Source organism: Amphiprion ocellaris, chromosome 17 (genome assembly GCF_022539595.1).
Source record: "Amphiprion ocellaris isolate individual 3 ecotype Okinawa chromosome 17, ASM2253959v1, whole genome shotgun sequence".
NCBI classification, from domain to species: domain Eukaryota; kingdom Metazoa; phylum Chordata; class Actinopteri; family Pomacentridae; genus Amphiprion; species Amphiprion ocellaris.
In genome coordinates this window covers 23,449,319-23,473,886 of record NC_072782.1, presented here as the reverse complement: position 1 = coordinate 23,473,886, position 24,568 = coordinate 23,449,319, and the positions used below count along the sequence as shown (strand labels likewise).

Here is a 24,568-nt window from a genome sequence, read left to right as displayed (position 1 = left end):
CATGAAAGGAATGTACATTTACATACTAAATTGTGTGAAATTTCACATAATTTAGCATGGACATGTGGATCTTTTTCTTTTACGTCTCTGATAGTAATTCTGCAATGTCAATTACATGTCATTACAGATTTAACATATACTGTTAACAAAATATGTTAAAATGGTGAAAATAGGACACCATTGCTGCCAGAGAAATCTTTTAAAAACTATAATACTGTAATGTTCAACAACTGTCAAAATAACAGCAGATACGTGTAAAATATTGATATTTGAACTCCTTTAAATAGAGTAATATAGTGTAACTTTCCAGTCAAATATAGTAAAAGTAATGAACTGTGATCTGAAAAACAGATTTTTGATGTGGACCTTATTTAGAGTTCTGGTCTGTTTTTTTGCTTTTGTTTGTTTGTTCGTTCTATGGTCAACATGTTAATTAATACTTTCTTCTGAATTTTACTAGCTATCTCTCATTAAAAAAATCTGGGAAAATCTGTAAAAAAAATAAACTCTATAAATATGAAACGCTTCTGGAGGAGCCACTGCTTGTTTATGTCTTTTCCAGCCAGAAGAATCCCATAGCTATAAACCAAAATTCCCCATGTGACTGGATACTGTGGGGGATTTGGTGCATTGTTATCATTATTAGCGTGGAGCAGAGGTCATGTGTGGTACAGTACATGCTGTAGGGGGTGTCGTGACTTGCGGCCGCCGTGTCTCTTTAAGCGCAGGGCGGAGAGCAGAGCACCGATCGTCCACGGGAGCGGATTAGGGCTCCTGCGTCTGCTGCTACATCATCTTCAGCTGATCCGGAGGATTCCCTCTGCGGGAAACAAACAAGCCCTGCCTGTATGCTCAGCCCAGCACCCAGCCATGGACTTCAACGTCAAAAAACTAGCTTCTGATGCCGGGGTCTTCTTCACCCGAGCGGTGCAGGTAAGAGTCGAGTCATTTACCGAACATCCGTTCAGCAAAAGCGAACAGGCTCCGGTAGTATGGGATGGATTTACCGTCACACTGTAGCCGCCTCCTGCATGGATGGAACATAGCCTAGCTGTGGGCCACGAAGCTCGATTTATCCAACACGCACAACGCAGCTGATGCTTCTGTGAATATAGGAGCATTTAGCGGGTTGTTCTGAAGAGCGCTGTAAGCCGATAAAGGTTTGTCAATCCATTATTGATGGCTGTGATCGAGTTCTTCAGCCATGTGACCCAGCAAGCTGCTCCGGTTCAGTCCCAGCAGGGAGGAGAGCACTGGCTTGTGGTTATATTCATTTATTTTTTAGAAGCCAACCAGGGGTAACTCGTTTTTTTTTTTTTTTTGTTTTTTTGTTTTTATCAAGGAAACAATCACTGGTAGCAGTTATGAGATACAATACAGATCAGAGTAATTCAAACTTACACATCCCACCAGTATATACTCTATCGGTGGGAATTATTCTGAAATATTGATTATAATTTCATTTGGCTTGAGTTTTCATTGTAAACATTCCATAAGGTGGTGCCATATCCCCATGCTTTGACAGTGAGATCACCATTTTGAATTTTTCCTCACCTAAAAAAACTTTGTGGCACAATAAAAACTACACAGACTACAGATGACTTCTGTAAACAATAACTAAAACAATGTAACCCACACAAGAACATTTTAACAATACAGGAAAAAATAATAAATAAGAATAAAATGTAAATATATACACTACCAGTCAAATGTTTGGACACACCTTCTCATTTAATGTTTGTTCTTTATTTTCATGACTGTTTACATTGTAGATTCTCACTGAAGGCATCACAACTATGAATGAACACATATGGAATTATGCTGTAAACAAAGAAGTGTGAAATAAGTGCAAACATGTTTTATATTTTAGATTCTTCAAAATAGCCACAATTTGCTTTGATTACTGCTTTGCACACTCTTGGCATTCTCTCCATCAGCTTCATGAGGTAGTCACCTGAAATGGTTTTCCAACAGTCTTGAAGGAGTTCCCAGAGATGCTGAGCATTTAGTTTTTTTCCTTCACTCTGTGGTTCATCTCATCCCAAACCATCTGGATTGGGTTTAGGTCAGGTGACTGTAGAGGCCAGGTCATCTGATGCAGCACTCCATCACTCTCCTTCTTGGTCAAATAGTCCTTACACAGACTGGAGGTGTGTTTGGGGTCATGGTCCTGTTGAAAAATAAATGATGGTCCAACTAAATGTAAACCGGATGGGATGGGATGTCGCTGCAGGATGCTTTGGTAGCCATGCTGGTTCAGTGAGCCTTCAGTTTGGAATAAATCCCCAACAGTGTCACCAGCAAAGCCCCCCCCCCCCAGTTGATGTAGAGATGTGTCTGCTACTAGAACTCTGTGTGGCATTTATCTGGGCTCTGATCGGAGGAGCTGTTAACTTGTGATTTCTGAGGCTGGTGATCCGGATGAATTTGTCCTCAGCAGCAGAGGTGACTCTTGGTCTTCCTTTCCTGGGGTGGTCCTCACGTGAGCCAGTTTGGTCATACCATTTGGTTTTTGCAACTTCACTGAGGATACATTCAAAGTTTTGCAATTTTTCCGGACTGACTGACCTTCAGTTCTTAAAGTAATGATGGACTGTCGTTTCTCTTTACTTAGCTGATTGGCTCTTGCCAATAGATTCTAACAGCTGTCAAATAGGGCTGTCAATTGTGTACCAACCTGACTTCTGCAGAACACAACTGATGGTTCCAACCCCATTAAGAAGGCAAGAAATTCCACAAATAAACCTTGACAGGGCACACCTGTGAAGTGAAAACCATTTCAGATGACTACCTCATGAAGCTCGTCCAGAGAATGCCAAGAGTGTGTAAAACAGTAATCAAAGCAAATTGTGGCTATTTTGAAGAATCTAAAATATGAAACATGTTTTGACTTTTTTACTTATGAAAATAAAGAAAAAGAATGAAATGAGAAGGTGTGTCCAAACGTTTGACTGGTAGTGTACATAAAAAATATGCAATAAACTTCAGCCTAGTTCTTAAGAAAGATTTGAATTAGAATATTTCTTTATGAGTTCTTGCAATGGGTCTGTGATTCTGGAGGTTGTCCAAGGGCATTGTGGGAAACACAGGAACCCAGTAACTGCAGGGGAAGGTGATTCTGAGAGAGCAACAAAAACAACAGCTATGCACAGAAGTACCTCTGGAATGCATCCATTAATGCAGCCAACTCACCATATTATCCATATTTACCATTTTATATACATCTACATTCTCCATACGTGACCCAGAGGTGGATAAAGCTGGCTGGGGTCACTGGGACAACATTTAGCTGCAGGCTCCTGTCCTAGTACACTCTTCGCCTTGTTTATGGTTGTATTATGAGATAATAGCATCTGTCCTCTGCCTCAATAGGAATAAGACAGGAGACAAAAGGGTATACAAACAACATGGATTTCTGTTGTTTTGCATCTAACAGTTTTCAACATTTCTGTTTTGTTTTGCCTCTTTTTGCTGTTGTTTATCTTTCTTTATTGTTGTTGTACTGTGTCTCTGTACTTGTTTTTGTATTTGTGTCCCTCTTCTTGTGATTATTTTGTGTCTCTTTGTAGTTGCTTTGCATTTGCGTCTTACTAGTTTTCAGGTTGTCTTGAATGATTTTGTGTCTCTTCGTGGTCTTTGTGATAGACTTCCCAGCAAGAAATGTTAACAGTGACTTCAGACCGAGTTTATGTATAGTTCCTTTTGCCTTTAAAGATGAGCTTCTAGGTGCAACAAAGCAGCTTTCTGATCATGTCTCTCAGTGCTGCAGAGTGTACAATTTGACACAAGATTTCTGGATGTGCAATGAGGCCCTTATTTGACATTATGTCCTAGCGGTGCATATGCCGAAATAGATGTAGGATCATTAGTTATTGATGATCAGAAATCATGGCAACATAGAAAGTGGCTATTAAATATAGATGTACCCACAAACAAAATGACTTTGCGCTGAGCACAGGTGTGTGTTATGTATGTGTATGGTTACCGGATCACGTGACCTGAATATGTAGCGGGGGGACTTGGAAACACCCCCACAATTTAATCAATTGTTCCTTGTATCATCTCCGATGGATAAGTCCCCATAAGTCTGCAGCAGTGGATTTGTAGTAGGATCGCAATCATGTGATCATCAGCAGGCAGCTGATGTAGTGTTCACTTGTTGTCATAGTTACAGTGACGCCATACCGCTATCTCGCAATGATACAGAGATCTTTAACAAACCCGTGGATCCAGACTGTAATCCGCATCACTGCCAAAATGTAATCACTTGGTCTTTGTGTCATTTCTGACCTTCCCAGAAAATTTCATCCAAATCTGTTTTTGAGTAATGTTGCTAACAGACAGACAGATGGCGATCGTCACATAACTCTGCTGTTTTCCTTGGCAGAGTAATAATAATAATAATAACAACAATAATGATAACAATATAAATATAATATAAATATTATAATCAGATATTAGATATTCTCCAGTTATTATATTTATTGATTACTCCTTATCCCAAATAACTAGAAGAAATCTAAAATGCAAGCCCAACCAAAGCTCTGAGGAGGTTAAGTTAGCGAGACACCATCTTTATGAGTTTTCACTTTGCTTTGCATATTACCTGGATCACTGTTATGGAAAAGGTGGTTAAAGGTTAATTAAATTCACACTAATTGATAAACACACAATGAACCATTGGCCTTTGGGGTCTCTGGGGCCCTGGGTAGAAGCCTTCTAATCCAGTCCTGTATCGACCTGGTCCACCTCCTACAGTCCCTTATGATTATATCACTTAAAGAACTTTTAAAAGTTGTTTGATCTCATCCATAAAGCTGCTGTCAGTCAGAGTCTCTGCCTGCTGTTATATGTCAGTGATGGTGAACTACTCAGTCATTTGTCTATCTTGACGTCCAGCTGGCTGCTGCCGTCTGTCAGTCAAATCTGGCAACCAGTGAAGAAAATAGAAGATGAAGTCCGACAGCCATGCCTGATATCACAGATGGTATTTCTTGGCCTCCATTATAAATCAGAAGCAGTGGACAGTCTCATAATTTATTGCACAGGACATATTTAAATGTTGCAGTTAGTGGGAATGTATTTCTTAGTTCTGAACTGATGCTTTATTTTATTAAAGTTAATTGCTATTGGTACATAATAAGATAATTCTGGTACAGTTCGCTAAAACAGAGGCTCTTGTTATAAGGCTCGACTGTAAATGAATTTAGTACATGAGGATTAGTCTGACACTGATAATATTTCTGCATAACAGAAATAGCTTGAATAGGTATTATGCATTATTACTTATATTTTGGGCATTTATTCAGCAGCTGTGCTGTGAGCAGGTCAGATACCACAGGCCATCGCCAGTGTTTCATTCTTTGTGGTTGTGTGTTGGGGTGAGGGGACCTGCTCCAGGGACAGAAACCAGCTCAATAAACTGATCAAGAAAGTGAGCTCCACAACTGGTGTTGAGCTGGAATCAGTCCAACAGGTGGCTGGGTGAGAATGCTCAGGAAACTGAACTCTATTGTGAGCAATGCTTCTCATCCTCTACACAGTTTGGAGGCATTTAGGCAGAACACCTTCAGCCATAGACTCATCCCCTCTCAGTGCAGGTCTGAGCAGCAGGAAGTCCTTCCTACCAGCTGCAATCAGGCTTTTCAATTCACATTAATTCACATTAATATTTTTTATTGTATTTTACATTTTAGGCCCTTTTTTTACAGCATGCAGCATGAAGTGACACAAGTAGAGTATTTCCTCTTAGGAACAATCAAAACAATGTTGGCATGTCTTTGCAAAGAGAGGAAAGCTTCCACTCAGCACAGGTCAGGTGAGTAAGGTGCATGAGGCAATAGTTCAAAGCCACATTTGGCTGCTTTTGCCACCTGTGCTTTCTGGATGGATGCATAGTCCTGGAGCAGCAGCTCTACAGCTCTGCTGCTTTCTTTGCTTCAAACATTTGAGTTTTTGTGGACATTGATGAAGGCTTTATAGTATACAGTTATAGCCCAAAATGAGAGTTCTACCCCTTGTTTCCATGTGAGGAGGAGAACTTTTTGAAGTGACCTTGTATTTTGAAAATGCAAAGTAGAAACTCAGTGCAAAAACAAATGCTTACACCTTTGATTTCACATTAGCCTAAGTGCATAAACGGGTTTATGAAATGACCTGGAACAACAGACCTTTGTTAGTTTTGGACCTATGTGCTGTGTCTATCTCCATGTCAGCATCATATGGAAAAGAGTTGCCAGAGAAGGATACAGAAAGATTAGTGACCAACTACGAAGAGGGTGGGGAGCAAAGATGGGGACATGGCATTTATAGATGCTTTATTATGGTCTGTATCTTTCCCAAAATGTTCGCTTACATGATGATTCCCAGTCTGTAGAAGCTCAGAAATATTCCAGCATTATAATGATTCAAATCACACGTGTGTCTGTTGTATACTGTGCTTGTTAATACAGTGGCTGCTTGTATCTGAGTTACCCTTAGCTAACATTATCCCAGCCATCTAGCGAGGATGTTTATTCAATATCCAATTGAGGGTTGACCCATCTAACTCAGTAGATAGACATGTTTTTCCAGATTAAAAATATTTTACTGTATTATTACCAGGATTGTTTTAATTGGACCTGCCACCAGTCTCAATCCATTTTTCACAGATGTACTGTACACCACGCTAGATTCCAGAGTATAATGTTGCCATGTTGCTGTTCTTTTATTATAGCGGTGCTCTATTGGTAGGATACCACTGTAGAATCAGCTTAATACCGCTACACCAGGAGTGGATCAGCCAGTTTTGATCTCATTGCTGTGGAAATGTCATGGCCATCCATTCGTTTTTGAGACATTTCATTCAAAAGCCAAGACATTATGGTGGTGCTACAGGAAGAATCCGGGGATCATCAGATTCATGTGGCATCATCCTCTGGGAACCATGAATGTCAAAGCCAAGTTACAATGGCAATCTAATCAGTAGTTGTTGTAGACATTGTTATGTCTTGCTGGTGAATATTCAAGTCTTGCGCCTTGATGTCCTGTCACTTAGTTCACAGAGGAGAAGCTGGGTCAGGCTGAGAAGACAGAATTGGATCCTCACTTAGAGAACCTGATCACTCGGGCCGATGGCACCAAGAACTGGACAGAAAAGATCTTAAGACAAACAGAGGTGCTTCTGCAGCCCAATCCAAGTAAGTCCATCTCCCAATCAAAAAAATCTTTCAAATGGAAGTTACATCTCACAGCTCCAGTCATTGGAAATTGGAAATCCATCATACATACAGGGTGAAACATGTTTTTATTTCAGTTAACCAGCAGGCAAAACATGTCATTCTAAATTTTTTTTTTGAGAACACATCTGTATATCTTTGGTCAGAAGCTGCTTTCTTTGTAGAAGCTTGAATTAACTTTTAACATGCCACTTTTTCGTTTACTTGTATTTGTGATATGTTCTCATCCCCCTGTTCAGCAACTGAACAACTCGATTCTATTACCAATCAACTTTGAGTATAACTTAAGGTACATTTTCACCACAGAAATGTCTCCTATTTAACAAGAATCTTTGAGAAAGTCCATTTTTACATGTGAGTTGTTGAGATAGTACATTCTGAGGGTTGAGGATCTTTTGGGTTGAGGTTTACAGAATTGAATGTCAGTGATTGGTCAAGTGCAGTAGTGTTTTCACTACATCATTAGACGCAACGTATTTCTGAAAACTCACATCTGCAAACAGGTCGCTTTCCTTGTAGTTGCAGCAGACAGTAGTCGGACTGGAGGAGCCCACGAGATTTTGTTCAATGATTGACTGACAAGGCAAAGTTTTTCTGTTCAGTTTTTGCAGAGGACAACATTCAGGGAGAATTTAAGATTGTTTCACTTCGTTTACTTCACTCTAGTCAAATCTAATCTCTGCAGTTGCCCTGACCATTAGTTCCTTTGAATTTCTAGAGCCTTTTGTGGAAATACACCTTTCATAGTTCTCAGTTCTACATAAACTTCAGTTCATCCTGATAGTGATGTTTAACCCTTGTCCTGTGTATTTTTAAACCCCCCATGCTTCAGTTGACCACACTGGTAAGTCTCTACCTCATTTCATAGTGTTCTGTATGAGAAAAGGCTGTGTGAACTCAGTGTAGCACATACAGTCCTAACATATTGCCCTATTTTCATTTAGAGATTCAGGTGCAGTCTGCTGTATAGTGTATGGACTGGCAAGAAACAAACAGGTGTTGAATTACTAATGAGAGTCTGCAGGATGACACCTGCCACCACTCATTTGATTGGATAACCAGTGCTACCTTCAGGGACTGTGGCAAGTGAATTTACCAGTTAATATTCAAGTTAAGCCTGTAAACTACAGTACACCACATTGTTACAGGCCAAAACAGAATAGAAAATGTCCAATCTTATTAACAATTTCATGATAGAAATGGGAATATCTCAAATGGTTTCATTTAGATAACTACAAAATGAGACCAGAAGAGGTAAAGTCATAGATACTGAACAAAAAAGAAAAAATGAGTGAAAAATTCATAGATTAATTGACTGTTGTGTCTTTGTAGGGACCCAACCCACAGGTTGTACTTAGACATTCATGCATTAGTTCACATAAAAGTGTGTGTGTGTGTTCGTGTGTGTGTGTGTAAAGTAATTCAAAAAAAATATCTGAAATCCACCCAAAATTTTTTTATGTGTGGCGACATATCTTTAGTTTCCAGATTTTGTCATATTCCCAGAAGACCTATAATAAATTAATAAAAGAACAAAAATGCCCAATTGTTTTCTGGCGACAAACAAATATGTGTGTCTGTGATTCCATCATAGAGAATTCAGAGTTAGAGGAGGCACTGGAAACTCAAGGCTGCCATGATATATATTCTTTAAGTATGAAAATTTAGCTGCAAATGAAACCCTAACATAAGTTTTTTAAACCCACCTTCAACTGTTAATTAGGCCAGCCAACTGTAATGTATATGTTTTTTTATTTTTCCAGAAACAAACTCTTCATACTTTAATATCTTAAAATGAAATATAGGAAATTGAAAAATTATTTTTGTTTTGTTTTTGTTTTTTAAAACCTGTTGCACAGATGATTAGCATTGTCACCTCACAGCTTGAAGGTCCTGGGTTCAGATCTGGGCCTGGGATCTTTCTGCATGGAGTTTGCATGTTCTCCCTTTGCAGCGTGGGTTTTCTCCTGGTACTCCGGTTTCCTCCTACAGTCCACAAAAATGCTGAGATTAACTGATAATTCTAATTCTAAATTGTCTGTAAGTGTGGATGTGAGTGTAATTGTCTCTATGTGTAGCCCTGTGATAGACTGGTGACCTGTCCAGGATGTGACCTGCCTTCACTCTAAATCAGCTATGATAGACTCCAGCCCCTCCATGAACCTATTGTGGACTAAACGGTGTGTAGATAATGGATGGATGAATGTTGCATATGATTTCACAATGGTCTCTTTGCTGCCTGATATCCAGGTGCTCGAATTGAGGAGTTCATCTATGACAAGCTGGACAAGAAGCTTCCCTCCAGAACTACCAATGCAGAGTTGCTGGGCCAGTATATGCTGGAAGCTGCCAATGAATTTGGTCCAGGAACACCATACGGTGAGCAGAGCTGTTACTGAAACTGATACTGCTGTAGTTAATGAAACTTAGAATGTGTTGTGTGTTTTGTACACATGAAGTTCTATAGGACTGGGGAAGCAGCTCTCTTTCTATTAGCAACAATATTTTACTAGTCACACCTTTTATATGTTATAACTCATACTGTATGCTCTGAAAAGCTGCTATGAATGTGAACAACATCTATTTGGATACAATGAACATAATGTCACAAAAGTGGTCAGGCTGCACCTCATTACTGCACCTCATTATCACTTTGATACGGGGAAAAAATACTGCTCTGGCATGTTTGTATTTGTTTAAACCAATCACAGCTGTCTTGGATGGTGCATCCTTGGACTAGCACGATCCAAATCCTCGGTAACTTTACCATTTTCTGTGCTCTAGGTTGCAACTTTGAGGTTCTTGTCTTTTCCTGTAGTGAAAAGGATTTTGAACATGATAGCATGCATGAGAAAAGAGAGGAGAAAACCACATGAAATGCGTGTCAGAAATGGCAACGTTCCAAGTTCAGTTCTAGGAACAAAGTCTTGCCAACCTCTCTGCTGACCAGCAGTATCCCAAAAGCATTTGCTGTTCTGTCAGTCACAAGGCAGCCCTGCCCTGAAGTATATCATGCTTTATAATCAATTTTTCCTCTGAGTTGAACTGTCATTCACAAAGAAAACATCTTGCTGTATCGAAGAACCTTGAAACTAGTGATTGAGTCCATTAACTCATTAGGAAGATGTTTATTGAGGTAACAGATCAAGTTAGATGTAGAAGCATTTTCTCATAAACTTCTGTACATTCAAACTTCTTTATGCAGCCATAAGAGTTGCCCCTTTCTGGTTTGCTAGGTTTAAGGCACTTCCACCCACATTGGTTTCACTTTTCAGACCTCTAGCCTTTGCCCATCTTTTCCATACAGTGTGTGATCACTCCTCTGCTCACTGATGCAGGTGCATAAGTTGACTTTTGCCATAATTGTGCATGTAATAATGTGGGTGTTGGATAACCAACTTGATCTCAATATACACTCTGCTCTTTGACTTCTTGGCCTGATTAAGAACCATTTGGTCAATCCAAGCTGTATTCCACATATGTGCACATTCTGGTTTATTCAGTCCCTGGAAAAAACTAATCTAAAAATCTTTAAATCCATAAATACTACATACCTAAATCTACTGCTACTACTACTACAAATCACACTGCATGCATGTGTGTATTTGTGTTTTGTACCTACTGTAGGCAGTACCCTTATCACGGTAGGAGAGTACCAGAAGCAACTGGGGGGAGCTGAGCGTGAGTTCCTTCACACCTCAGCTGTCAATTTCCTCTCACCTCTTCGCAACTTCCTGGAGGGAGACTGGAGGACTATATCAGTAAGTCTAACTGAGTGAAGTTGGTTAGCTGCTACTATAAGTCCTTGATACTTTATAATAACTGAGTTGACATTAGCACCACCAAAGTGAAGAAAAATATGTTGCCTTGGGTCGCCAACACGTCTGCTCTAAAGCTGATTTTGTGCTGTTTATCCAAAGTGTCTTGTCTTGCAGAGCTGCCTCATTGTGCTGTTAAACGGTTACAGACCTAGTCTTGCAAGGTTTGTTCCTTGCAGTAGATCCCTTGTTTCTGATTGGGTTCCTGTTGTCTTGTGCAGAAAGAGAGGCGGCTTCTTGAGAATCGACGACTAGATCTCGACATCTGCAAGGCGCGCCTGAAAAAAGCTAAGCAGGCAGAAGCCAAAGCAGCGGTGAGATGAAGTTCCACACTTTTGTACTTGATTTTTCACATTGCAGATCTTCTTTCTCCTTCCACTGTCATCTGGAAGTATTAGAGTCATAGTAACCATCAGACTCACAACAGTCAGCTGCTTAGTCAGCACAAGTTATACTGACAACATCCACACTTATCCACTCTATTCAACTTCTTAAATTCAGTACAAATCAATTCAAATAAATTGGGCTGAATTGAATTCAGTTTTGTTCATATAGTGAAGTAGGGTGAAGACCTTACAAAAGAGGGAAATCAAACTAATCCAAAGACCCTTGAATTCCTTTAGGCAGACACACTTATCTTTTAGTCTCTGTTTTGCAGCAGATACATAAGCCCAGCACTGATGAATCCACTAATGGATAAATTCATCACATCACCAGAAACAAGTGATTGGGGTCTACATGGTAGACATGTTGAAAGCTTAGTCATTTCTACTTCCATCCGTTTTTTTCAGTGGCTGTCCGTCCAGTGTTTTCTCTCAGCTTCCAGCTGCTATTGCAGCTATAGGAAATCCTAGTCAAATTTGCAATCCTAAATAGTTCAGATAGCCTTTGTCATATTTGTGAAAGTTGGGGACAGTCTTCCTGACAAAATAACACCTACTACAATTGAGTGAAAGATTATATTATAAAACTTGTCAGTTATTTGCTTGGATATAGGGAAATGTGATCACAGGCAGCTGATGTTAGTCTACACAACACCATTCATTCCCATATCCTACTTTCTCAGGAGACTGTGCATCTGTCAATTAAATAGCCTTTTTCTGCCTCGTATTGACCAGAAATGAATTAATAGACCTTTAAAACTGACAAAAGATGACTGCAATGTGATCGACTTTGGCCTTACAACCTTGTAGTTCTATATAAATATATTTGTTAGGTTAGCTGTTGTCTACCATCTCAGTGCATTATGACTGAAAAAGATTCAATTCGGCAAGTACAGTAGCGTAATACATTTTATTAATACAAGATACAGCTTCAGACATAACAAACATTTTCATGCCAGCTCATACATGTAAAGTCTGGCGTTAGAGTGGGACTTGAAATTATTTAGTTTTTCCTGCTTTGCGCTGAACAAACCTAAAATGTTGGAAAAGCTGTTGGATTGCTCTTTTGGCTGCCATTTCAATCAGTGCCTCTGCTTGTAGTGCTTGTTGCATGAATCTCAGACTAACTGAGAATAACTTTCTTAATGCCTTGCACTGGCTACAAGATGCTTTGACCAAAGCCGTCAATGGGCTCACAGGAAGCTAGTGGAGAAGAACAGACTTAGATGCAATACTTAAGTGGCACACATGGTTTGTAAAGAATCATGAACCATGCCAGAATTAGCAAGTTAGAAAGTAAATGTAAAGGTTTATGTTAGTGCAGTTATGTACTGCTGAAGTACAACTGTGGATACAGTGAAAGTCTTAGTAACAATCAGCTTGAGGGCTGGTGACATACACCTGTGGCCAGAGTTGATACAGACAAGACACTTGGAATCTTAGACTATTGGTAACGTCAAGCTAAACATAAACCTGATCTATTAACTCCCTCTAAAAGGCAGTGATCTCAGCTACAAGCCTGTCATTAGAACCACTCAAAGGTTGGAAAGTAAAGTGATCCTAAAATTCTATAAATATGTTTGCTTTGTTCTAAATCACCACTGAAGAAACCCAACATTTGTGTTCCTGTTAGGATCCTGTAGAACAAGGCTAAATTTATAGTTAACCTGTTCCTGAGCAGGTTAAAACTGCAGCCTCTGTTACCATGGTGATCTGTCCATATTGATATAAACCAACCAGCCTTGTGACACCAGAAAACCTCAGCAAGGGACAATGTTCTCAGAGCAAGACTGGACTTCCAGAAGAGAACCTCAGCACTGCTTCAAACTGATCTGTGTTTATGTAAATCCTAAGTTTAACCTTCATCGGAAAGTAGAGCTCAAAGTAGAAAATTTTGTGAGGAAAACCATGAACAGTGATGGTGCACTACCTGGACATTAGCTTGTGTAGAGTTTGCACATCCCTGAGCTCGCTGTAGCTCAGTAAAGATTATGGCTTACGCTGAACTGTCCTTTAAATGTTGTTATGAATGCTTTCTGTGAAGTGCTTCCTGTTTTACACTTGTTTTAAATGACTTGCACTTGTGTTGCTTGTGCTGTGATTTCTTTATGTTGGTATGGTTTTAGCTTACCTTTGTTTGTCTGCTTAAAGTTTGCAACTGCATGACTGTATCAACTTGTGTATCTTCTTCCCTGCTCTTGTTTGTAGGCTGCACCTGACTTTCAGGAGACGAGGCCTCGAAATTATGTTCTATCTGCCAGTGCATCAGCGGTAAGAGGCCCAAGCAAAACAAATGCCACAGTAGCTAGGCTAACATGCTAAAGCCAGGCGGTGTAGCTCCTGAAAAAGGAAACTGCACTTCTGTTCAACACAAAAGAAAAATTAAATTCATCCGAAAAAACTAGTTAATTAATATCTTTTAGACGTGGCTGTATAACGGACCTCACTAAGTCATTTTCCTTACATTGTGATTAGTTTGTGTGTCTGAGCATTTGCCATTAGACTCTGGTGTGTTGACATTATGGTGGACTACAAGGATCTCGTACTTTGTTCTGAGTACAGTATTTAACACTGCAAAACTCCAGCCAGTGTTGTACTAAACAATCGTAACTTAGCTTGGGCTGAGTAGCTGGGTTCCATCCTGTACTGGTAACGTCACATAACCTTTGAATCTCACATGGAACAGCCACCTGTGGCAGACTATTTAAACATTTAATAGCTACACTGGATATGCATTGCAGATACCCATAATTCAGGAATTCCCACGCGAAAAAAAATCTTTTAGATGTCCACATGACATTCTTCCAGACAGATGACAACACTTTTGCCATTCATGTGTATAAGGTTTCTCATTATATTATTATATTTACAACTATAACTGCTAAACCAGTAAATTTTCTAGTAATAATATTGCAGATACGGAATCAATAGTATGATGAGAAATAACAGTGAAAAATGTAGGTTTTCATCTATAACAGCTCTTGAGATAATGTTGTTAAAAATTTCAATGTGCAGAAATACCTGCTGAAAGTGGTTCGATGGGCAAAAAATTCACACATATCTGTATAAATATTCATTTTAATCAGAAATGGCATTGGAAATGCTCATCAGATTGTAAAAATGAATAATTGACCAAACCAAAATTGTTCCTTCTGTTTCAGATTGTGAAACATGGCAAAGTGCTGCATTTCTGATACTTCAACAAATTAAGCACGGCATGTTAGCCATATGATAACAGGGCTGTGCATGTTTGAGCATTTTGAACTTTTGTGTTTGGATGCTTTTGTTTTTGGCACACAAATGTAATAGCAAACACTGATGCATTTAAAATTAAGCATGTCGTGGTAGCCATATGATATGATACTAATCTGAATCATGTTTTAGATGATGTTTTCTTTCATGTCAAAACAAACGGGGAATTAGGCAAACATTATACATTTGTTTTTTTAGCAACTTTTTGTCTTTTACTGAAGTGAAAGTAGCAACACACCAATATAAAAAGATTTCAAAATAGAAACACCACTTTAGTACTATTACTACAGTCTTACACAGTACTGTCTTTCTGTGATAGTTTACTTTCCACCACTAGTACTGACAAACTGACATGATATATGCGGGTCCTGGATTGCTCCTGCTGCATTAGTTAGTTCGGTGACACATTATTTTGTGGTGGAAGACCAGAACTTTAGGAAACAGCAAAGTGATTGGAAGTGGAAAATCGTATGAATTAAAACCTCATTTAAGGCTTGTCAGCAGCAGGTTTAGCTTCAACTTCACATACAGTGGTGTCTAGTTGGTCATCTGTGGTGGTTGTTTGATTAAATGTAATTTTTTTTTGTAATGATCACGATAGTTGTTTGACAGCTTTGTTGACTTTCCGTTTTTGTTTCTCTGTGACTGAACCAGCTGCAGAGCGGCTGGGAAAGCTGGGATGTGGCGCCTGATCTCAGTGTGTCAGAGCAGAGGAAGGTTGTACACACTATAGGACTAGCACCTTGTTGTTCTGCGTTGCTCGTTAGAGGTGGTAGATGAGTGATTTTAGTCAGTCCCCAGTGAATGTTTTAGTGTATTTGTGGTGCAGTCTCATCCCTTTTTGTAGTTAATAAAGCCCCACCATTCATTTTTGACAGTATGTTAGTTTTCTCAAAAGTTTTTTAAAAACTGGAGGTACATGAGGGTCAAATTTAACTTTATTTCTAAACAGGTTTTTAAAATTTTCACAATTAGAAAAAAAATTCTTTGCAACACCACACAGTCAACACAGGAGGGCGCCACACAACAAGCTGTCATCACTCTTCAACATCTGCAGCTTGTAGAGAAAAGGTCAAGTTTAGTTTGGGCTGGTGGCCAACAGCAGCAACTGTCGGACTCAGACATGTTACACAAGTGTTTATCACCCCAGATTCTGTATTCACGTGGTACCTGGTGATTGGAAGGTTATAGTCATCTATTTCCAACAAAATTACAACTGGCCCAGTTTAGCATCATCAGGGTTTAAACAGAAACACATGCTGCTCTGAGGCATCAAGCACGGATAACATCAATTCAAAATGGACAAGGTACAGAGACTCTCACAGCTATGACAGCACACCGTCATACAGTTTTGAAAAATAAAAGTGTACCGGCAGTATTTAGGTGTCCATTGTGAGGCAGCGGTTCTGAAATACGGAACAAATATACAGCTGAGATGTTATATGAATGGCTCACTCAGTGGTGTTTAATACATTTTGGTATGAAATTAGTTCAGATTTATGAAAACATACTTAAAGGCATCCATGTGATGAGTTATTGGTGCTTGACAAAAATATACATGAGTCAACATCTGTAAAAACATTGTCCAAACACATGTATAGATCTCCCAAGAGCATTTATTTAAGTATTTCCTCATAACATTTAGTTAGCCTTTTTTTTTCTAAAAAAAAAATGAAGTTCAGCTTTAAAAATCTGTTGTTTGGCCCCTCTAAACTTTGTTTGTTTGTTTAGTTTTGGATTTATTCAAATTCATTTCAATTGTTGATTCATTATTTATCTGATATAGCCCACTACTACTATAAAGATATCTTCCTCAGATTTTAAAACCAATCACTTAAGAGAGTGCAGTACTCCGCCTAGGCTGTTCATTCCCCCATATGGCATCGTCAGAAATGCAGCATTTTTTTATTAGTTACTGATGATCAGAAATCACGGCAACATAGAATGTGACCATTTAATATAGATGTACCCACAAACAAAATGACCTTGTGCTCAGCACAGGCATGTGTTATGCATGTGTACAGATACCAGAACGCGTGACCTAAATATGTAGCGGGCGGCAGGAATTAATGGGACTCAGAAACACCCCCACAGTTTAATCAATTGTTCCTTCTATCATTTCCAATAAGTCCGCAGTGGTTGATTTGTAGTAGGATCGCAATCGTGTGATTGTCAGCAGACAGCCGACATAGTGTTCACTGTAGTCATAGTTACAGTGATACCGTGCCGCTATCTTGCAATGGAAATACTTCACAAATCCTTGGATCCAGACTATAAGATGCATCACTACCAAAATTTAATCACTTGGTCCTTGTGTCATTTCTGACCTTCCCTGAACATTTCATCCAAATCCGTTGGTCCGTTTTTGAGTAATGTTGTGCACAGACAAACGTACGCCAATTGTCACATAACTCCACCGCGTTCCTTGGCCTAGTAATTAAATCTGCATATTACTTGATCAATTTTTCAGCAAAATTAAGGTAGGGATTGTGATGTCCTGAGCTGATCTACAGGCTTTAAATTATTTCCATTTCCATAGGAAAGCACACTTATTAACACTGCTAGGAGATATTGTATTTGAATTTAAGACACAAAGCAAATATTTCAGCAATATTAAATTGTACATCTAATATACTCATGTTGGTCAAAATCAGCAGTATTTATTAATGCTATCCAAAGAGGAGTTGATACATTCAGTAACATGCAATAGGTCCAAAAGTCTGCAGGTTTAGAAATATTGGAAACACAAGAAGTTGAAAGATGTACAATACATCAGAAGAAATATTAGGGATCTGTCTTCATTTCTAGACCTGCAATCAAACTGATCACATCAGAGTCAGTGACCATGTTTACTTTTTGTGCAAAGCTCAGATTTCCTTCAATTTGCTCCTTCCATTGAAGCAGCGTTCAGGCAACACAGCTGGACCTGATCCACTCATCAGAGGCTTGTTCAACTAAATCAACCTGCAACCACAGTTCACTTGCTAGAAATGTGACGGGGCCTCAGGAAGAGCATTGCTTTTCAAGTAAAATTATTATAGTAGAGAACGTAATCAGAAAATAAAAGTGTCATAAATCAGTTTCTGGTTAGACTGAAGATTTCTAAGAAGGCAGTGCATAGTGATCCAAAGCACTTTGTGGAGACTGCAACAGTTGTATGAATACATCAGGCTTTATTCACTATAGGACTGACAGTGATGATACTCCCAGTTCAGAACAGAAATGACTGAGAGCTGTAGAGGTGTCATAGCACAACGATAATGGATATTTTAAAAACCATTTAGCCATGAAGTATTTAGCTCCCTGGGGGCACCAATGGACATTGGGCCTAGGGCAGTAAAATGACCTGAAGCCAGCATGGCCAAAGAAGACTATATGACATCAATATATTTATAAAATTTCATTTAATTAGTCAAATATGGTGAAGGTTAATTTTATATTGACTTTATTTAAAAAGTCTGTATTTCATCCACAGTTGGTGCTTAGGGTCAGTGGTCAATATCAAGTCAACTTGTTGCAGCTGGTTAGATCAAGGGTGGAAATGATCACAGTAACAGAAATAGACTTTATCTAAACTCTGTTTCTGCAAAAACAAAAATACTAGGGCTGGGACTTTAACGCTTTAATTTCGATTAATTAATTACAGAAGAAATAATGCGTTAAAAAAATATCGCATTTAATCGCACCTTTCTGAGTTCCCTTATTTCTGGCACACCAGTAACACTGATGAACACTCCAGCCCAGTAGGGGGCGGTAATGAACCTAAAGTCTGTTTGCAGCCGTGATGAAGATACACAGGAGTGACATCAGCGCTTAAGCAAGTTTGGTGAACAGGGAAAGAAGATGAGACCACATTGAGCTTGCTGGGCAGAAAGTTTTCTCTTAAAAATCCTCCCAATGTCAGTTTGGATAAAAGTGTGGTTGTGTTCAAACTGTGCAACAAAGAGTTTCATTTATTTTTTCTATATGTCCCATTTTAAAACTTTATTAATTTTGTTAATATAAATTCAAAATGATAAACATATATATGTCTGTTTATTGATTCAACTGTCAACCAAAAGTTATTTGAATTGAAAAACTTTACTTACTGTGTCAAATGTTGCTATTTGACAAAAATGCAATTAATTGGTATTAATTAATTACAAAGCCTCTAATTAATTACATTTTTTAATCGCATCCCACCACTAAAAATACATCTCCTTAATTTTTCTTCGCCTTCCTACTTTCATATTGGTGAAACTGCAGCTCAGACAACCTTTAATTGTGCCAGTGTCAACATAATGTAATGTCTGAGTCTCAGAATGGTTCATGACTGGTTTTTTGTTGTGTTTTTTTTTTTTTCCCTGTCGTCTGGCTGCTTCTCTCAGCTGCTGAGCGAGGAAGTGGACAAAGTGAGTACCTTTGCTAACGGATGTGTCTGGCTGGCTGGCAGTGTTTGTGGCTAAGTGCTTCATAAAAAGCATGACATGAGCTCTTTAATACTTCCTTCCTCTTGTTGTCCACTTACAGGCAGAGCATGAACTTCGTGTTGCTCAGACAGAGTTTGATCGACAAGCTGAGGTCACCAGACTGCTGCTGGAAGGCATTAGCAGCACACATGTGAGTCATAGTCACCAGACAATGTTGGTCAGTGTGAAGGAAATGGCCAGAATGAATCACTGTTTTGTATTTTTCCAAAAGATTGCACAAGCTTAACATATTCACGCTCGTGACATCTTTCTCCAACTTTAATGAAACTCGATTACAATGATAAGTTGCCTCCATATTCCTTCAAAGAGACACATACAGTATACAGCAGAAGTGAATTCCCCTGTGCAAAATTGCTTATATGTCAAATGATTTCAAATTGTGTCACCTTACAGTAATTACATTATTTTGAAGTTGATAAGTAGAATATTTCCTCTCATGAACAAATCAGAAACAAATACTTTATAAATACTATATTAAAAATGCAAGTCCAAAAGTACAAAAATCAATGCAGCAAAAGTGAAAACACCTGTTGCTGACGCACAATGAAAATTGAATACAACCAATTAAGAAACAGAAACCAAACAAAACCTTCCTTTAATTTGTTTTTTATTGTTTGCTTACTGTGAATGCTTGTGTAAGCTCCTGCATGACAAATCGCCCTTTAGGGGACAAATAAGTTGAGTTGAGTTGAAAATCTGTTTGTGAGACTTCATTAAGATGTTAGAGGATAAAGGGAGAGCCGTGACAACTACCAGTTAGTCTCAAAACAGTTTCAGCAGTAATCAGGAGACAGACCAAGCCATAGTACCACTAATGAGAGCAGCAATGGCCATCCTCCTAAAGCGATGTCATAGACATTGCTATTTGAACAATCTAGCTCTGAAAAACAAACGGCAGCTCCTTCAGATTTTGCACAGGGGTTGTCAATGGAAACTGGAGTTTGTGTGAGAGTTCAGACGATGTTGAGGACATTACATAATGTGAACCCCAATGGCACGGTATCCAAGAAAAAGGTTCCGCATGTTTGATGTGAACCTGGTCAGGACTACCACAGTGAATGCATAGTCCTGACAGTGAAGCACTGTGGTAGGAGTGTGATGATATGGAGCTGGATGAGTGCAGAAGGTGTTGGAGAAATGACCTCTACAGATGTCACCATGAATGTCTGTGGTTCCAGTAAAATATCTGTCAGTCTGTAGAAGCTTTGCAGAAGAGGGATATTCCAGTATGATAATGATCCAAAGCACAAAATCAAACAAGAGTTTTTAGAGAAGAAAAAAGGGAAAACTATGATCTGGGCAAGGATGTGGCCTGACTTTAATTTAATACCCCATCTTTGGGGTATTTTAAAGGGAAATTCAGAGCATCACAATTCCAGCAAACATCAACTGAAAACAATAGTCAAACAGCTGAAGATTCACATTGATTCACATAGCGGTCGATCAAGTTACACTACTTCATGTCCCAATGGAACTGTATTTGGAGAAGCCCCTTCGTGAGGGCTGTTTGTTTCCTTCATGTGTGGTTTTCTACATTGGCTCAGGAGCCGGTAATGATCATACTGATAGAAGTGACAGATTATAACTGGATCATCATTGTGTGTGTTTTATAGAATGATATATCATGAGGCGCATTTAAGTACAACAGTTTGCAAGGAAAACCTTTATACAGTAGTAGTGTTCGCTCTCTGAAGCCCAGGTAGTTTTTGTTTGTGCTCCTGTCACATTTTTCTTCACTGTGGACCCATTTTTCACTGCAATACAAAGTCCTGCAGCTCTATGGAAACGGTACAACCATGGCTAGAAGTAGAGAAAACCCAGAAATATTATTTTGCAGTATATAATGCCAACCCAACATTTTTCCATTTGCCCACAGTACTGGAAATACTGGTGACTCTACATACGTTAGATCATTTACAACATTATCACTATGATTATCACCACGCTAAATGTATCTTCCAGCAACTCGCTCTCCTGTAAGGTGTTTCTGAGCAATGCCACGTTTCTTTTATTGATCCAGTATGTTTTATTTTTCGATCAATCTCTTTTGCTTGTTTCCATACTTGTCTCTTCTCTACTGTGTGGAAACACAGGCTGGAATTCAGCTGAATGGTTACTTTTTGTCACATGACTGAGTCAAATAATGACTTCACAGTTTTTGCTGATGAGTGCAGAATTCTGTGACACCTTTCTGTTTTTACAATTTGTGGCTCTCATAAATGGTGTACAAAATTTTATTTGGCTCTTTTAGATAACATGCCTTGTAAACCCACTGGAGGTTTAGCTACTCCAGTCTGATATAATGGCCATATATAAGGCCACGCATCATGCATATGTCTGTGAAAACTATGAGAATAAAGACATACAAACATTTCAAATATATAGATAAAGTTTCACAAAAAATATCTCTTATTCCAAAATAACTCTTTCAAGCTAGTCTTCTGTTGTTAGATGGGTTTAATATGCTAGCTTATGACAACAATGCACTATTAAAACCCTCCATGCAAAAGACTTTGAAAAATTATGCCAATAAATATGAAACAAGTGAAAGTTAAAAGTCACTATTACCATGTGACCTCTCAGACTGTGCAGAATAGTTATTTTGGGCCATATCGTTTCCTCTCTAGCAATATTGGCGTTTTCCCTCTGCAGCCGTATTGCATCTGACCCACAATGCCACAGGTGTGACCACTAACTAAACTGTGGTCATGTGACTTGTTTCATTCTCCATCAAATAAACATTTTAAAACAGCATTAAAATTTCAACCATGCATCAATTTTAAAGGTGTACATTGTGAAAGTTACCTTTCTTAACATCTTATTTGTTGTGCTTTTAATACGTTTTAATGACCATATGAAGTCAGATATTTATTAAGTGACGACAGAAAATAATAAACTTGAAACTAGAAATCTCAGAAATTACTGTCTTTTAGACTGTTACAGGAGGGTTTGGGGGTTCAGAGGGTTCCCTTTCCAGTATATGTTCAGAAATCAGTGCTATCTGATGATGCCTTTTAGCTGCTGTGAAAACTTGTGAAGCAGACTGCCAGTGTGCATTGCTGGATATATTTCTGTCATACTGAGTTCATCTTTTCTTTTCTGCCCTCAGCTCAACCACCTGCGTTGTTTGCAGGATTTTGCAGAGGCTCAGGCCACCTATTATGCCCAGTGTCATCACTACATGCAGGACCTTCAGAGGGAGCTCAACAGGTACAGCTGCCAAAACATTATTACTAAATATATAGGTCTGCTTGTAATTACAGTCACTAATCTCCATTTTTCACACTTGTCTTGTCGTGTTAACTTGTAGTGTTAGTTTGTAGTGTTAGCTTATGGAAAGTGCTCAGATTTGATCAGCAAAAAAAAAAAAAAACAATACATACGAGAACAATAAACAGTTTGGAGATCAGTGAAGGCAGATGAGTCGTTCCAGATCCACAGACACATGCAGAAAGAACAAAACAAAAACTACAATAAAGAGAAAACAAAGTTAGTCACAGTTGGAGTCAGGGAATCTTAGATCATGAATGTGCCATTTGCCGTGTGGGTTTGGACTGACAATAAACATGTGGGACTTCCTGTCAGTCAGTTGGAACGGAGGCAGGCTCTTGGATGAGAGATGAAATAACTTCAAGGACCAAAAACAAAAGAGTTAATTGGATGCTTAGTCAGCTGAACTCATCATTTTAGCTTCTGAAAATTCTCATTAAACAACATAAACATGAAAATAGTGACGTCCATGCTCTACCTCTCTACCTCTTCTGTCCCTCTCAACCTGTCGGCCAGCAGGCAGATGGGTTCCCCCCACATTAGCTCAAGGTTTCTTCCCTGTTAAAAGGGTGTTTTCCTTGCCACTGTCACCTTAGGGCTTGCTCTGGGGGTTCAGGTATATGGGTTCTGTAAAGTGTCTTGAGACAATTTGACCTGTTATTGGCGCTATATAAATAAAATTGAATTGAAAAAGACAAACATATTTCATTACACAGAGTTAATATATTCTTTTCCCAACCAAAGTCTTCATAATGAATCTCAGATTCTTACTCAAAGTTATCAGGAATCACCCACTTTGACTGAAAAAAGACACCGGCCTAATTCGTTGCCGTATTTTCAGAAAGAAACAGTAAAAAAAAAAAAAAAAAGAGTTCACGCTCCTGTGTCCATCTGGACAGTTGTGGTTTTGTTACACCAACTCTCTTTACTGGAGAACACGACTCTAACACTGGTGAACTATTCGTTCATCATGCATCACATCCCTATTCATGCTCTTTCATTGTGATTCAGTGATATGATTTTATTGTTTCGTTTGTAAAGTTGGTTAGTTTGTTTTGAGCTATATTTATAGGTAAAATTGAACAAATAGCATAAAAATAAAAACTTATTTCCTAACTCATTTGCTATTTTTTATTAACTTATTTTCTATTTATTAGCATTAAATTATTTGAAAGATTATGTATTCTTGTTAATGTGTACATATAGAAAATGAAGAGCCAGTGGGAAAAATAATGGTAGAAGAGGGTTGTAGAAGTTGGATGGTGGAGTCCGCACTAGAGAGCTGTTTTTCAACTGACATCCTTTGTAGAATAATTTTTTTTCCAGACAGTGGCGCTGACAGTATATATAATAATCTGGATTTTAATTTGGGGAAGAATTTTTAATTATTGACATTTTGGATTTAAATGTCTTTAAATATGTGTGAGTTTCTGAAACAAAGAAGGCAATAGTTGTGGGAGCAGTGGAAGCAACAGCAAAAAGCAAACTTCATGGAAAATTTTGGAAAAAGTACTCATCCATATTGTGTTACAGTGAGAGAGAGAAATAAATTCACATTGAAGAACAATGGTATCAATACATTGTTTGCTTGATTACAAGTGACTTTCTTGATGACTTATCAAACACTTTCTTTCCCAAGTGTTTTCTTGACTGTTGTAGCCATGCTAATAAGCTTGGTGATTAAAGGCTCCTACATCTAATGATCCAAGTTAAATCAGGATTAGTGAGAAGGGGGTGCTGGGTTCCAGTAAATGGTAGGTATGCGTGTAAAGACTACCACAGACAAATACACAGACACATACTCAAGCTGGATTTCAAGTGTAAACACTCGTATCCTTTATCTGTTTTTCCGATATTGACACAGATGTGCTAATGCTGTTGGTGCACCTCAGTCCTCTGCTGCTGTCTGCCCCAATCCTGTCTCCTCCACTTTCCTGTCTGGACCGACCTCTCCTGGGGCCACCGTCTCCTCCTCGTCTGGCCAAAGGCCAAGCACACTGACTATGGAGCAGACACAGCTGCCGGTCACTGGCACCAGGAAAGCCAAGGTCCTGTATGACTATGATGCTCACGATTCCAGTGAACTTTCCCTGTTGGCTGATGAGGTAAAGTAAGATATTTCTGAGTCACCCATTGCGTCCATCCTAATATCTCTGTTA

The 24,568-nt window shown here is 38.8% G+C and overlaps 1 protein-coding gene across 5 annotated transcripts in view; it reads left to right on the top strand.

The window, feature by feature from the left end:
* Positions 1-748: 748 nt before the first annotated feature.
* Positions 749-24,568, top strand: part of sh3glb2b (SH3-domain GRB2-like endophilin B2b) — a 33,934-nt gene continuing 10,114 nt past the window's right edge. Inside the window, exons 1-11 of one of the 5 annotated variants that reach the window (XM_035951232.2) lie at positions 749-933; positions 7,037-7,178; positions 9,468-9,596; positions 10,845-10,978; positions 11,257-11,349; positions 13,627-13,689; positions 15,325-15,387; positions 19,038-19,061; positions 19,180-19,269; positions 22,249-22,349; positions 24,274-24,514. In XM_035951232.2, coding sequence (XP_035807125.1) covers positions 871-933; positions 7,037-7,178; positions 9,468-9,596; positions 10,845-10,978; positions 11,257-11,349; positions 13,627-13,689; positions 15,325-15,387; positions 19,038-19,061; positions 19,180-19,269; positions 22,249-22,349; positions 24,274-24,514 — 1,143 coding nt within the window. In that variant the 5' untranslated portion in view covers positions 749-870. The remainder of the gene's footprint in view (positions 934-7,036; positions 7,179-9,467; positions 9,597-10,844; positions 10,979-11,256; positions 11,350-13,626; positions 13,690-15,324; positions 15,388-19,037; positions 19,062-19,179; positions 19,270-22,248; positions 22,350-24,273; positions 24,515-24,568) is intronic. The other 4 variants (XM_023276796.3, XM_055019346.1, XM_035951234.2 and 1 more) reach the window with 4 other exon arrangements.